This window comes from Myripristis murdjan, chromosome 19 (genome assembly GCF_902150065.1).
Source record: "Myripristis murdjan chromosome 19, fMyrMur1.1, whole genome shotgun sequence".
NCBI classification, from domain to species: domain Eukaryota; kingdom Metazoa; phylum Chordata; class Actinopteri; order Holocentriformes; family Holocentridae; genus Myripristis; species Myripristis murdjan.
Window position 1 is genome coordinate 24659275 of NC_043998.1, and position 15975 is coordinate 24675249.

The following is a 15975-nucleotide window of genomic DNA, read 5'->3' on the forward strand; positions in this document are numbered from 1 at the left end:
GCATGCTGAAATCCATACTGCGAAATCTGACCGGATGTAGTAGAACATCCTGGTACTCTTGGCATACTGCATGTGACATACTATGTATTGGGACACACTAAATCTTTTTTTCCCTACTAAATAGTATGATAGTATGAGTATTGGAACGCAGGGCAGATCTCTCTGTTCTCTTGCCTTCTCAGCGCTGCTTGGAGAATACTACTACTGCTACAACTACTGCTACAACTACTACTACTACTACTGCTACAACTACTGCTACAACTACTACTACTACTACTGCTACAACTACTGCTACAACTACTACTACTAGGTACTACTACTACTGCTACTGCTACTATTACTACTACTATTACTACTACTTCTACTACTACTGCTATTGCTACTATTACGACTGCTACTACTACTACTACTACTACCACAATACTACTACTACTACTGCTACTTCTACTAGCCTGCCACTGTTACTGCTATTGCTACTACTAGAAGAAGAAGATTTATTTATATAGCACATTTCATACAAAAAGCAGCACAATGTGCTTCACATGTGAGAATACAGAATAAATACATATACATGTCATAAAACAGTTAAACAATTAAACAGACAAACAGGCAAAACAGACACACACACACACACACACACACACACACACACACACACACACACACAAAGTAAATTACTGCTACTACCACAATACTACTACTATATTGTTACCACTACTATTACTTCTACCACCACCAGTACCACTACTATTATTAAAACTACTACTTAATAATAATAATAAGAAGAATAATACTAAGAAGATGACGAACAAGAAGAATGTTGATAATAATAATAATAATAATAATAATAACAATAATAATAGTGTATTTTCTGTTTGGTCGATGTGACGTTTGGGTGCAGAGGGCAGAGCGGCTGCACTGAGAACTGATGTTTCCAGTGATGTTTATGTTATTATGTTTATGTTTATGATCAGTACTCAGTGTTGTAATTATTATTACAATGTTATTATTTACACCCTGTATCAACATCAGGTCTGTTACACAGGCTACAGCTGCTGGTGACAAAGGTCCGAGCCTGCATATAGTCCGTGAATGCAGCACCAGCCCTCTCTGCGTGGCGCGTTCAGGTTGCGCGAGCTGTGCGCGAGTCACGAGCGGCCCGTCAGATCCTCCGCCCGCGCGGCTCCGCGGCGCGCGGGGAAGCCCGCCCGGTGCCGCTGGGGCGCACGAGCCCATAGACATAGAAAGAAAAGTGTCTCAGGTGGCCATATTAAGTCAATGGGAAAATATGAAATATGAAACACTGAGTATTTTAAGGGGAAAATAAGCTTTGAAATGGTCCAAATTGAAAAGTATGACTGTGTTTAAGACTAACATCAATATTATACATAAATTTGGCCATTAAATCCCCCCTTAAAGAAGTTTGACTGATTTTATCAAGCTTGGCCCTAAAAGAGGTCTGCAGATGTACACCTGAGACAGCCTTGGCTTGGAGCAAGATGAAAATCAAACTTTGTCACAGAACAACAATGAAGACATCGTTTGAAAGGTCTTGACCTATGGAGTAACATATCTCAGTGTGAGACCAGTGCGCAGTTCCTGCTCCCCACAAGTGCCCTTAGAACCTTGCACCTGAGACACTTTTAAAGGCTTACAGTGCAGCAACAAAATATGGTAGAGACATGGGGTCAACATTTTTGGAAAGCTCTTGACCTCTACTATCATGCCCGATGGCAAACCAATAGGGGGCGCCACTGACTAGTGTCAAAACATGGAAAAAACATGATTTCACTATCTTAAGAAAAAAATAAATAAAATCTGACCAAACAGGCGTTCTTCCCACACCCAAAAACTATAATAAAGATTGAAAAATTAGTGATCACAACATCACATAATAGACATAACATATTAGAACTACAAATTCTATGGCGCAGGACACCTCTGTGTGTTGCAACTCTGCACGAATTGTAGTTCTGGTACCCCTCTTCCGGGTTAGGATAAACATTGTGAATTTAGGTTTAAAAACCATACATACGGTAGTTTTTCAACAGCAAAAGCATAAATATATATATATATATATATAATATATATATATACACTATATAAATCGTTAGTGCTATTTTGACGTGTTTCCGCGGTTTTTCCACCCGCTCTGTTTCGCTGACTGAAAGGGTTGTGTTCAATGGCGTAACATATCAGCATATTATCAACTTTCATGCACTTTATTACACTTTATTGACTTTATTGATGAAAGTAAAATCAGACACGTCGCTGATAAACACTAGGATTATGGGTAATGTAGTGCTTCTCCGTGATATGACATCGCAAATAAAACGTGTTTTCTTAAAATAAAGTTGATATTATACGGGACTTGTGGACTCGGCTGAAGCACATGCCATCGTTACACATCCTCATAGCTCGTGGTACGTCTGCCTTGGATGGTTACAACGTTATGGCTAATAATCAGACCTTTTTCCGGAATATCGATTAAATTTGCACTTCCGGGATCTATGAACCACCACCCACAGCATGACGTCACGGAATCTCGCCGACTTCCAGTGAACACTGTTTGTGTGGTGATCACACGGAATTAAAACCATAGAAATCGATTAAAACAGGTTACATGCGAGGAGCACGCAATGCGTTATTAGGAGGTCATGCTCATTTCACGGATTTCTGTGCGAGCAGGTTAACCCCACGCCTCCCTCCCCAGATTTCCACGGTGACAGTCAGTGAGGACAATACTTCCGAGCGGAAGCTACATCAGCGACAGTGGTAGCAGCGTCCATAGCAACAGCCATAGCAACGATAGAAACCTGAAAGAATTTTCGTAATAACTAACAAAGTAAACATTATTTACATTAACTGAACGAAGATTTTGGAAATAAAATGCACATTTCCTGCTAGAAATGTTATCAAAACGCATTTGAATGCATAAGCTCTCTTAAAATATTGCATTTTCCACTGAGAATAAAAGGAATGTCTGCCATTTTTCTTAAGGCTCTCGCTTCGGGGCTCGCGCAGGTGCGCTGATCGCTCGTGCTGCTGGAAATTCGTAGGAATATGCACGGAAATTTGTGCATTATTTTTCATAGGAATTCCTACGAACGTTTCATGAGAACAGCCTGTGTGTGTGTGTAGGAGCGTGAGTGGAGTATGTGTCAGTGTGATAGCCTTGGAGCCATTTTGGACATAATAATAATAAAGGGGACATTGAAACAAAACATACAAAGGACCGTATAGAGAAAAGGCTTGGGTTCCACCTGTACCACCCCCATATTAGGTGGTATCTCGTGGTGACTGATGCTGTGAATATCTGTATGATCTGGGTATCAGCCCACAATGTAAACATGTACATACCCTATTGTGTCAGCGCATTTTATGTGCCCCACCCCCCACCCCCGAAATGTATGCATCTTTTTACTTGATACATAAATACCGACCAAAAATAAAACAAAAACACATTCTATTTAGGGCTTAGTTCCTCTTTATTCTTTTTCATTAACTATGAAAGAAATTGGAGTACATATATCTGCTAGTGACAAACAAAAAGAGAAAGAAGGTCATAAGTGGCGTTTTCTCATAAAATCAAAATCCAATTCTTTGCACAAATTTCCAAAACATATTTTCCCCCTTAACTTACAGTTTTCCTTGTTTTCCCCCCCTAATTCTTTTCTATTTTCTCTCCTTTTAAGTAGGAATGGATAAGTGTTTACATCAACAGCGATTCATTGGCTGTTCAGACAACAGCAATCACATATATTTTTACATATACATATACATACATATAAACATTTTTGCTGAGTTTTGTCTCTCTGTTGCAGTTGGGTGAGCCCACACGATACTGAGATCTTCCGTCACTCCGAGAGCGTCTCTAATCAGCTGTTTAAGAAAGCATCAATATCAGGATCAATACTGAAGCGAGAGGTGACACGATGTTCTCTACGTCTGAGGATGATGCCAGATAATCTGGAAATAGGGCTCAACATCAATTCACACAAAGCAGCCAACCAGCTGCTGGGCTCAAATCAGATTTCTTCCCTCTTCAAGTCGTCTTCAGTTTTAGGAAACCTGTGGAACACCTGGCCAGGGGCTGCAGGTGAGAAAAGCCTCTGACACATTAACAGTCATGTGTTTATTAATGTGCACTGTCCAAAATGAAATACAACTCTGTTGACAGTTAAACATCAGGTACAGACCGTTAAACATGTTAATGTGACTTGGAGATCAACAGGTGAAGGGAGGGGCACAAAAGGAGAGGGGCTCAAGTCACAGCTCTGCAGTGTGCAATGTGCTGTCATTCTCACGTCTGTGTTTATCGACTAGGAATACAAAAAAAAAATCAATCAGTGGAGGAGGAGGTTTAAATGACACTTTTGGGCAACATTAAGATTTGAATATAAAAACATTACCATGACTCATTATATTTACAAACCTATCCAATCAATCAGTTCACAATTATCCACCAAGATGCCTGATACAATAAAAAAAAAAAAAAAAAAAAAAAAAAAAAAATCAACTATGAACCACAAATCACCCAAACAGGTTCTAAACACTTTCAGGTCAGTGTTTGTTTCTGAGAAACTGGCAGCTAAACTACAATAGAAGAACCATATGGCCACAAATAAAACCCAGGGTGGAGCGGCTCAGTGAAGGTGGAGCTGAAGGTGTGCAGGAGTCTCAGTCTGTCAGAAGAGACTCTGTAGAAGGACAGAGTCCCAGCAGAGCAGTCCAGATACACTGCTACTCTGTCAGATCCACTGGGACGGACAGAGATGCTGGTGGACTCACGGTTGTGTCTAGCAGAGTAGCTGTTATCATAATCAGAGCACCTCAGAATCCAGGACTGTTTATTGAATCCAAGCCCAGAGTCTTCACCACTTCTTGTGATTCCTCTGTAGGTCACTGCTATAGAAACCACTCCTCTCCACTGGACCTCCCAGTAACATCGCCCAGTCAGACCTTCTGTACACAGAACCTGAGTGTACTGGTCAAATCTGTCTGGGTGATCAGGATACGACTGCTGCTGGATAACCGTCGTCACCTTCCTGTTGTCCTCAGACAGACGGAGGTCTCTGTTCGCTGTGTTTGGATCCAGTGTGAGATCACAGGCATCTGATGGGGAGAAGACACACAACACACCTCAGAAAGCATCATTCACTCACACTCTCTTGGCTCTTAGAAGGTTATTATAGTTTGGCATTTTTCATTAGTTTTTATTTTTCATGTCATTTTACACTTTTACGTGTTTTCAATTTGAGTTGGTTTTAATTCATTTTTAAAGAGGATTTGCTTGTTTAGTTGTTTTTAATGCTTATTTTTGGTTCAGTTTGTAAGGCAGATTTCATATCCACACAAAATACCAGAGAAAAACAAATACATATCAACAATTAAACAAATGAGACCTTTTTTCCCTTTTTTTTCTCCTTCGGGTTTTTTTTTCTCTTATATCTCCCTCTTTTTCTGTACCCCTCTCTGTCCTTGCCTGCCCCCTACCCTCATCATACACCCCCTTTCACACACACACACACACACACACACACACACATGTTGGTTTCCATCACTTCTGGGGACATTACATTGACTTACATTCATTTCCTGGAGATTTATCCTAACCTTAACCCTAACCACTATCTGCCTAACCCTAACCCTAACCTTAACCTTAACCCTAAAGTTATCTTAGCTTTAAATCAAGTCTTCACCCTAAAATTAATGGTGCTCCCTTATGGGGACTTGCTTTTTGTCCCCATAAGGGAGGCGAGTCCCCACAATGTGACTGTGTAAACAGATTTATGTCCCCACAACATTAGCAATACCAGGTACACACACACACACACACACACACACACCATAAGTAAACTACAATTGATTTGCTTCATTAATTATTATTATTTTTTTTTACTTCTTCGTATTTTCAGTGTTGTTTTGTTTGAGTTACTGTCTGGTTCTTTCTTTCTTTCCACATTTGTACAGTCCTGTCTTACCCTTTTCTAATATATTTTCTAATGTTGTCACTAGCCCTGCGATGGACTGGCGACCTGTCCAGGGTGTTTCACTGCCTTCCGCCCTATGTGCGCTGCGATAGGCTCCAGCAACCCCCCGCGACCCTTGTGAGGATAAGCGGTTTAGAAGATGAATGAATGAATAAATGTTGTCACTATCTGCACTCAACAAAAAAAAATAAATACCAGGCTTATGTATGAGATAAATCGACACAGAGGAAAACTCTTTTTTTTCCTGTAATTTTACAGGTTTTTTGTCCTTGTAGCTTTGATTGGGCACAGCAGAGAGAGACAGGAAAGGCCGGGGAGAGAGAGGGGCCGACCTGCAGCAAAGGGCCTGAGGTGGGATTCAAACCCAGGACTCAGCCTGGACAAGCTGGAGCTCTGCAGCACGTGAGCTCCCAGGGCGCCCAGGTCATGTCAGCTGATTTTAGCTGCTTTTGGAAATACACCGAAATATACACCACCAGTCAAAAGTTTGGACACGCCTTCTCATTCAATGTTTTTTTCTTTATTTTTACTACTTTCTACATTGTAGATACATACTGAAGATATCAAATATATGAAGCAAGATATATGGAATTATGTAGCAAAGAGAAAATTGTTAAATAACTCTAAATATGTTTTACATTTTAGATTCCTCAAAGCAGCCACCCTTTGCTTTGTTGACAGCGCTGCAAACCCTTGGCATTCTCTCAGTGAGCTTCATGATGTAGTCACCTGAAATGGTTTTCACTTCACAGGTGTGCCTTGTCAGGGTTCATTTGAGGAATTTCTTGCCTTCTTAATGGGGTTGGGACCATCAGTTGTGTTGTGCAGAAGTCAGGTTGGTACAAAGCCATGACAGCCCTATTTGACAACTGTTAGATTTCATATTATGGCAAGAACCGATCAGATAAGTAAAGAGAAATGACAGTCCATCATTACTTTAAGAACTGAAGGTCAGTCAGTCCGGAAAATTGCAAAAACTTTAAATGTGTCCCCAAGTGGAGTCGCAAAAACCATCAAGCGCTACAACGAAACTGGCACACATGAGGACCGACCCAGGAAAGGAAGACCAAGAGTCACTTCTGCTTCTGAGGACAAGTTCATCCGAGTCACCAGCCTCAGAAATCGCAAGTTAACAGCAGCTCAGATCAGAGACCAGATAAATGCCACACAGAGGTCTAGCAGCAGACCCATCTAACAACTGTTAAGAGGAGACTGCGCCAATCAGGCCTTCATGGTCAAATAGCTGCTAGGAATCCACTGCTAAGGAGAGGCAACAAGCAGAAGAGATTTGTTTGGGCCAAGAAACACAAGGAATGGACATTAGACCAGTGGAAATCTGTGCTTTGGTCTGATGAGTCCAAATTTGAGATCTTTGGTTCCAACCGCCGTGTCTTTGTGAGACGCAGAAAAGGTGAACGGATGGATTCCACATGCCTGGTTCCCACTGTGAAGCATGGAGGAGGAGGAGGTGTGATGGTGTGGGGGTGTTTTGCTGGTGACACTGTTGGGGATTTATTCAAAATTGAAGGCACACTGAACCAGCATGGCTACCACAGCATCCTGCAGCGACATGCCATCCCATCCGGTTTGCGTTTAGTTGGACCATCATTTATTTTTCAACAGGACAATGAGCCCAAACACACCTCCAGGCTGTGTAAGGGCTATTTGACCAAGAAGGAGAGTGATGGAGTGCTGCGCCAGATGACCTGGCCTCCACAGTCACCGGACCTGAACCCAATCGAGATGGTTTGGGGTGAGCTGGACCGCAGAGTGAAGGCAAAGGGGCCAACAAGTGCTGAACACCTCTGGGAACTCCTTCAAGACTGTTGGAAAACCATTTCAGGTGACTACCTCTTGAAGCTCATGGAGAGAATGCCAAGAGTGTGCAAAGCAGTAATCAGAGCAAAGGGTGGCTATTTTGAAGAAACTAGAATATAAAACATGTTTTCACTTATTTCACCTTTTTTTGTTAAGTACATAACTCCACATGTGTTCATTCATAGTTTTGATTCCTTCAGTGAGAATCTACAATGTAAATAGTCATGAAAATAAAGAAAACGCATTGAATGAGAAGGTGTGTCCAAACTTTTGACTGGTAGTGTAGTTTCAGCTTGCTCACATTTCTTGTAGAGCCTTGTTTGTATTTGTACTTCATGTGTGTGTGTAATTTTACTATATACATAATTTTATTAAATATATTTTCTAAATTCCCTTTCTCTATCTCTTTCTCTCTCTGTTTGTGTGTGTGTGTGTGTGTGTGTGTGTGTGTGTGTGTGTGTGTGTGTGTGTGTGTGCGCTTGCTCATACTGTCTCAGTACTCACATCCTCTCAGGCTGCCAGCTGGAATCCAGTCTTTTACATGTTCCAGCCTGTAGGGATGAACACAAAACCATCATCCTCTTCATCGTCATCATCATCATCACCTGCAGGTCACATGACCCCAACACACCTGTGGCTGCTCTGATTGGCTGATCTCTCTCTGTCTTTCTGTCCAGTCCTGAGGCCACTGAGCACTTTGGACATTTCCCAGGAAATGCTGCCTGCACTGACTGTGTCCAGCACAAGAACCAAGCAACCACGCTGCTCCGCCTGGACTGACTCCACCCCTCTAGGACTGACTCCACCCCTCTACTGACCTGAGAGGACTGACTCCACCCCTCTAGGACTGACTCCACCCCTCTACTGACCTGAGAGGACTGACTCCACCCCTCTACTGACCTGAAAGGACCGACTCCACCCCTCTACTGACCTCAGAGGACCGACTCCACCCCTCTACTGACCTAAAAGGACTGACTCCACCCCTCTGCTGACCTCAGAGGACTGACTCCACCCCTCTCCTGACCTGAGAGGACTGACTCCACCCCTCTACTGACCTGAGAGTCTTCAGGCTGCAGTGTGGACTCTCCACCAGAGCAGACAGCAGCTCCACTCCTGAATCCTCCAGACAGTTGTCACTCAGGTCCAGCTCTGTCAGATGGGGGTTGGACTTCACAGCCAAGGCAAGAGAAACACAGCTGCTCCTTGACAAGCTGCAGCCACTCAGTCTGAATGAAGAATAAAAAATAAACTATAAGACCAGAAGAGTGCAGATCTGTGGCAGGCCTCACTCTCAGAGCTGCGTCTGATTGGCTGCTGGTCTCTGAAGAGCAGCAGCCTGACAGGTGAAGCTCAAACCACTTCCTGTATTTTAGGAATGGAATGAGTCTTGTGCTGTATCTTCATGCAAGCATGGCCTCAACATTTTCCTCCAATCAGGGCGCTGCATAACAGAGTCAACACCGGTTAAAGGGGATTCAAACTTCCTGTCAGTCATTCCATTTCCATGATTTCAGATTTGAAGCGTCACTCCTCAGTGAACTGGTTCCTTGTGCTCTGAGAGCTTTTTCTACTTCAGTGTCTAGTTATTATTATGGATTTGCCATGTTTTCTATTAGTCTGCTCACACTGATGCAGGTATTCATTTAGTAAGAAAATGAAAATACTAAACTATAATAGGCTAATTATTCCTCCATGCATGCTTTGTGTCAAACCTCACAAAGCATGCATGCATCCATGATACAGAACCTGACCAACCATCCTCACAAAAACTAAAATAACAAGCAGCCCCGACTTTAAAAAAAAGCACAACATATACTTCACAGAAATATCAGCCTTAGAGACATTTAGTGCTACTATATGATTCAAACAATATCCATATATTTATGTCATCATTAAAAAGTGCAGTCTGACCTGAGAGTCTTCAGTCTGCAGTTTGGACTCTCCAGTCCAGCAGACAGCAGCTCCACTCCTGAATCCTGCAGCAGGTTCTCACTCAGGTCCAGCTCTGTCAGATGGGGGTTGGACTTCAGAGCCGAGACCAGAGAAGCACAGCTGCTCTCTGACAACCAGCAGTCATTCAATCTGAAGAAAGAATAAATTATGTAGCTATAATTTCCAGTGTTTTGGATATTTATCAGACAGAGATTTTTCAAAATCTTCAAAAAGGCAGGACAGACCAATGAAATAATTATTATAACAATTATATTATTCATAACGATAATACTCATTTATATTCATGCTACACGTTCATAGCAAAGTTCCAAAGTGCTTTACAAGATAAAGATAACACCTGGAATAAAACACATCAAAATATTAAAAACACAAATAAACAGACAATGAAAGCAAGAAATGATAAAAACATCATTCAAATTCAGTGCTAAATACGGTAGATGTGAAAACAGCCTTTTTAATTATTCATGTAGTTATTGATTTATTTTTCTGTCCCCTACAACTCTCTTCAAACTAGGAGTGGAAAGATTCCAGGTTCAAATGTAAATAGTTTGTTGTTAGTTTGTAAAAGGAAATGTCTGGAAAAGCAAGACTTGAAAAGTTACGACTTGAAAAATTCTGTGCTGATGTTGTGTGAGCCGAATATTGACCTGTTTAATACCAGGTGAGACAATGTATGAGGAATGCTTTTCTAAAATAAAAATAACATTTAAAAAAATAAATGAATAAATAAAAAGACTGACCAGAGGGCTGTACTACGAAGGAGGCACAACATCCCCAGGCTTTGTGTTCATTATCAGGCTCAACAAAACCTAAAGCTCCAGTCAAAGTTAAGTGGTATCACGGCGGCGGTTCTCATCAAGGTTTGTTAAGTCCGGCTGTCAGCTTTGTGCTCTGTTCACAGGAAAGGGGGCGTTTTGACGTCATATGATTCTACTTCCGCAAAAAATGGACCGTTCACGGGCTGCATATTTCACACAAGATGAGCAGCTTGTCCTCATGGAAAGCTATGAACATTTCAAAAATAAATTTAACGCTAAGCAACACTGGCTGCAAATAAGGCGAGAGAGGAGCGCTGGCAATTAATTTCAAAGGAATCACAAAGGTTGGGGATTCTGTCACTGTTATAGCCATTTTAAATCATTGCTGCAATATTCATTCAGTATTATGAATTTTAGTTTAGAAATATGTAACTTCAGTAGCTTTATGGGAGTGTTGCCTAGGAATTGGAGGTAAAGCCTGAGGTGAAGTCAGGGTTATGAGTTAAGCATAACTTACCATGGTGATCTAGCCGAGTTAAAAGAGAGCCACCTTCGTGATACAGGAAAGCCTGGCTTTAGATTCAACATACCTCGATAACCCACTAAACCTGCCTCGTAGTACACCCCTCTGGTGATGGCAGTAGAGGTGGGCCCATCAGTATTTTTATATAATATGGATAGTGTGATATGAGATCAGATATCATGTGAGATTTGGGATATGGTAATATCTTCTGGCATCAGTGTTGTCCTCTCCTGCTTTTAAAGGCTGCATTACAGTAAAGGGATGCACTTTTCTCAACTTATTAGACGCTCCTCGCTGCTCTGTTATTGGCCTCAGCCTGCTCGCTCATCATATCCATATTACTAATGACTGTTTAGCACTAATTTACACTTTGATGAAAGCACCAACCAGTCATCCTAACAATATCCTCACAATATGGATATCACGGTATTCAGTCAAAAACACGGTGACAGTCGACTGTGTTCATATGGCTCAGTCTGAGGGACTATAGACAGAAAATATCCTGAAATATACAAAATTTTCATTTGGCGTGGTCGTCTGTCAGCCTGCAGAGTTTAAACAAAGTTTTGCATGGGAAGTAGGTGAGCTGTGAAAAAGTGTGCGAAGATGATCAAAATCATAACCAATGAAAAACAAGAGGTCCTAAAGGCTCAGTTGAGGTTCAGAACAGTTCCAAGACAACAGTTACCATGAGGGAATGTGATCAGGATGGTAAAAGTTGGACATATCAACTCCATCCCATCATGCCTAATCTGTGAAAGATACCAGAATGCACTGATATGCCCACATGGGATTTTTGTCCCAGATGATTCATCAGAGAAAATATTGGACTGTGTGAAAATACAGTTTGACAACAATTTGAGATTTAAGCCTGTAAAACTCCTGTTCAACTCACAGAATATTACATGTTCACACATCATTAAAAAGTGCAGTCTGACCTGAGAGTCTTCAGGCTGCAGTTTGGACTCTCCAGTCCAGCAGACAGCAGCTTCACTCCTGAATCCCACAGCCGGTTCTCACTCAGGTCCAGCTCTGTCAGATGGGGGTTGGACTTCAGAGCCGAGACCAGAGAAGCACAGCAGCTCCATGACAACCTGCAGCTCCTCAACCTGAATAAAGAATAAAATATGTAGCTATGATTTCCAGTGTTTTGGATATTTATTAGTCAGAGATTTTTCAAAATATTCAAAAAGGAAGGAAAAAACAGTGAAATAATTATTATAACAATTAGATAAATAATAATACTGATAATAGTAATTTATATTTTTATTAAACCTTTAAAGCAAGTTTACAAAGTTCTTTACAAAAACATCAGAATAAATGAAAAGATTAAGATAACAGCTGAAATTAAAAGACATCAAAATATTAAAAACACAAATAAACAGACAGTGAAACTGTGAAGAAAACATCGTTACTAGTGGCTGATGGCTTAGCCTTGTACATATCGCACAACTTGGTTTGTATAAACTGCACTGTAAACAGACAGCTTAACTATGCACTTTAATGAAGGCACTTTGGACTGTAGTTGTGATATTTGCACTTTATTGTTAGGGTTAGGGGGGCGGTAGTTGGTGTGCTAAATATTTCTTGTAATTATGTTTCATTTGGTTATTTTGTGGAAGGTAATTGTAGTATTTAAATAATTGTAAATAATAGCTGTAAAATTATATTGTATATTATTTCTCTGTGAGACCTTATTACATAATAATTTATTAAGTATACCCGTTTGTGGAAGCATCCAGGTGAGCCAGTGTACATGTGTACATGTGTCTGTGCTGCTGTCATGTTTGTGTTGTATTGCTTTTGTTTGTTTTGGTGAATAATCACCATTAGTTTTGGTACACCTCACCAAATGCCTCGGCATCTTTTACTGCATCATCCAGCCGCTGATGGTCATTCTAACAGAAACCAACAAAAGATCAAAGGTCCAAAATAATTCAAATTCAGTACTAAATACGGTAGATGTGAAAACAACCATAGGTACGTCCATAAATAACAAATTAATGGCTCAGTGAAAAGTCCTCAGATGCCTTCAGTCTACCATCTTCTCAGAGTAAAACTGGAGAACAAAAGGTTCTGCATCACATGACACCAGCACCCAGTCTCTTGACCGATCAGGGCCAAAGTTATTAGCATTTCAAAAGACTGACCAGGTGATGGCAGTAGAGGTGGGCCCATCAATATATTGATCTCATATGGATACTGTGATATGAGATCAGATATCATGTGGGATTTGGGATATGGTAATATCTTCTGGCATCAGTGTTGTCCTCTCCTGCTTTTAAAGGCTGCATTACAGTAAAGGGATGCAGTTTTCTCAACTTATTAGACGCTCCTCGCTGCTCTGTTATTGGCCTCAGCCTGCTCGCTCATCATATCCATATCACTAATGACTGTTTACCACTAATTTACACTTTCATGAAAGCACCAACCAGTCATCCTAACAATATTCTCACAATATGGATATCACGGTATTCAGTCAAAAACATGGTGACAGTCGACTGTGTTCATATGGCTCAGTCTGAGGGACTATAGACAGAAAATATCCTGAAATATACAAAATGTTCATTTGGTGTGGTCGTCTGTCAGCCTGCAGAGTTTAAACAAAGTTTTGCATGGGAAGTAGGTGAGCTGTGAAAAAGTGTGTGAAGATGATCAAAATAATAATCAATGAAAAACAAGAGGTCCTAAAGGTTTAGTTGAGGTTCAGAACAGTTCCAAGACAACAGTTACCATGAGGGAATGTGATCAGGATGGGAAAAGTTGGACATATCAACTCCATCCCATCATGCCTAATCTGTGAAAGATACCAGAATGCACTGATATGCCCACATGGGATTTTTGTCACTGATGATTCATCAGAGAAAATATTGGAATCTTTTGTGAATCCATAGTTGGACCAAGACCTCCATGATGGTGTCCTCTATACGTTCTGTGGAATTACCACAACAAATATCAGATTCCCACAGACGGAGGCCATTTGGACCCCTGCATGTTGAAATAATGTACAATATCTTCACTCAAGTTCACAGTTTTTCATTTCAGCACACAAGGATTGTGTGAAAATACAGTTTGACAACAATTTAAGATGTAGGCCTGTAAAACTCCAGTTCAACTAACAAAATATTACATGTTCACACATCATTAAAAAGTGCAGTCTGACCTGAGAGTCTTCAGTCTGCAGTTTGGACTCTCCAGTCCAGCAGACAGCAGCTTCACTCCTGAATCCTGCAGCTGGTTTTCACTCAGGTCCAGCTCTGTCAGATGGGGGTTGGACTTCAGAGTCGAGGCCAGAGAAGCACAGCTGCTCTCTGACAACCTGCAGTCGCTCAATCTGAATAAAGAATAAAATATGTAGCTATGATTTCCAGTGTTTTGGATATTTATCACAGATTTTTCAAATTACTCAAAAAGGCTGGAGAGACCAATGATATAATTATTATAACAATTAGATAAACAATAATACTCATAATACTTTATATTTATATTACACCTTTGAAGCAAAGTTCCAAAGTGCTTTAAAAAACCATAAGAATAAATGAAAAGATAAAGATAACACCTGAAATGAAAAGATATTAAAATATTAAAAACACAAATAAACAGACAATGAAGCTGTGAGGAAGACAACATCGTTACTAGTGGCTGATGGCTTAGCCTTGAACATATCGCACAACTTGGTTTGTATAAATTGCACTATAAACAGAGAACTTAACTATGCACTTTTATGAAGGCACTTTGCACTGTAGTTGTGATATTTGCACATTATTGTTTGCACAGCATATTTGCACATTGCGTATTTGCACGCTATACAGACTGTTTATTGTGTCTATTTATTGAATAATTCATAGCATGTGCATTTAACAGCGTGGAAGGTAAATGTAGTATGTAAGTAGTTGTAAATAATAGCCTTAAAATTATATTCTATATTATTTATCTGTGAGACCTTATTACATAATAATTTATTAAGTATACCCGTTAGTGTATACAGGTGAGCCTAGTCTCTTGACCATCAGGGCCAAAGTTATTAGCATTTCAAAAGACTGACCAGTTGATGGCAGTAGAGGTGGGCCCATCAACATATTGATATAATAGAGGGTTTTCACCGACGTCACGTTCTGGGCGGTAACCCGGATGCGCGGCTATATTGGAGGTACTCGGTGTAAACAACTGAACAAACTGCAATGGAGACTTGTGCTCTTGGGATAGTTTAGGTGAGTGTAGCCATGTCAAAACAACAGAAAAGCTCATCAAAACGCATCCAAGATGCAAAGGCATATAGGGATGGACTTGGACCACAAGAAAAGGTGCGATATTTTGAGAAATTACGCTTTATTGGCGGCACAGATCCCTACCAGTTGGCTCCCTCTTCTTGGATCCATGATGGCCCGGTGATTCTTCCTTCAGTTGCATGTCCCGATATAGTCAACTACCTGGTTTTCTCGCCGAGCCCATACACAGCGAAAGACCTTAAATCCTACAAAGGTTTGGAGGCCTATAACCAGATGGTGTGTGGATGGGTGAGGGAGACGCAGTACCAAGTCATCACCAAAAATCATTGGTCAAATGGTCAAACAAATATGATTCTATTTTTGTCTTTTTATTCTCTCCTGCACTGAAAGTACTGAGCCCTAATTTCGTTGCATTATTATACTGTATATGACTGTGCAATGACAATAAAGATTTATCTATCTGTCTATCAACGTCCATTGTGTTGTGAAGGCCAAAGTAAGTAATGCAATAATGTCCTAATCATCCTAACTTTAACTGTATGATGTAATTACGATACTCAAGGTGTAGCCAAGTGACTGTCAATTGTTTTTTTTTTTTTTTTTAAATTTCAAAGACCCACAGTTTGCTATCTACACTGTGCACTATCTGAGTTACTTTCATAGTATTTTATTTGATCATATATATGCACATGTACAATCTG

At 40.6% G+C, this 15975-nt stretch overlaps 1 protein-coding gene across 1 annotated transcript in view; it reads right to left on the minus strand.

Moving 5' to 3' along the window:
* Window positions 1–4495: 4495 nt before the first annotated feature.
* Window positions 4496–15975, minus strand: part of LOC115378255 (uncharacterized) — a 39981-nt gene continuing 28501 nt past the window's right edge. Inside the window, 5 exon segments of the mRNA XM_030078445.1 lie at window positions 4496–5101; window positions 8872–9037; window positions 9723–9893; window positions 11984–12154; window positions 14209–14379. Coding sequence (XP_029934305.1) covers window positions 4592–5101; window positions 8872–9037; window positions 9723–9893; window positions 11984–12154; window positions 14209–14379 — 1189 coding nt within the window. The 3' untranslated portion in view covers window positions 4496–4591.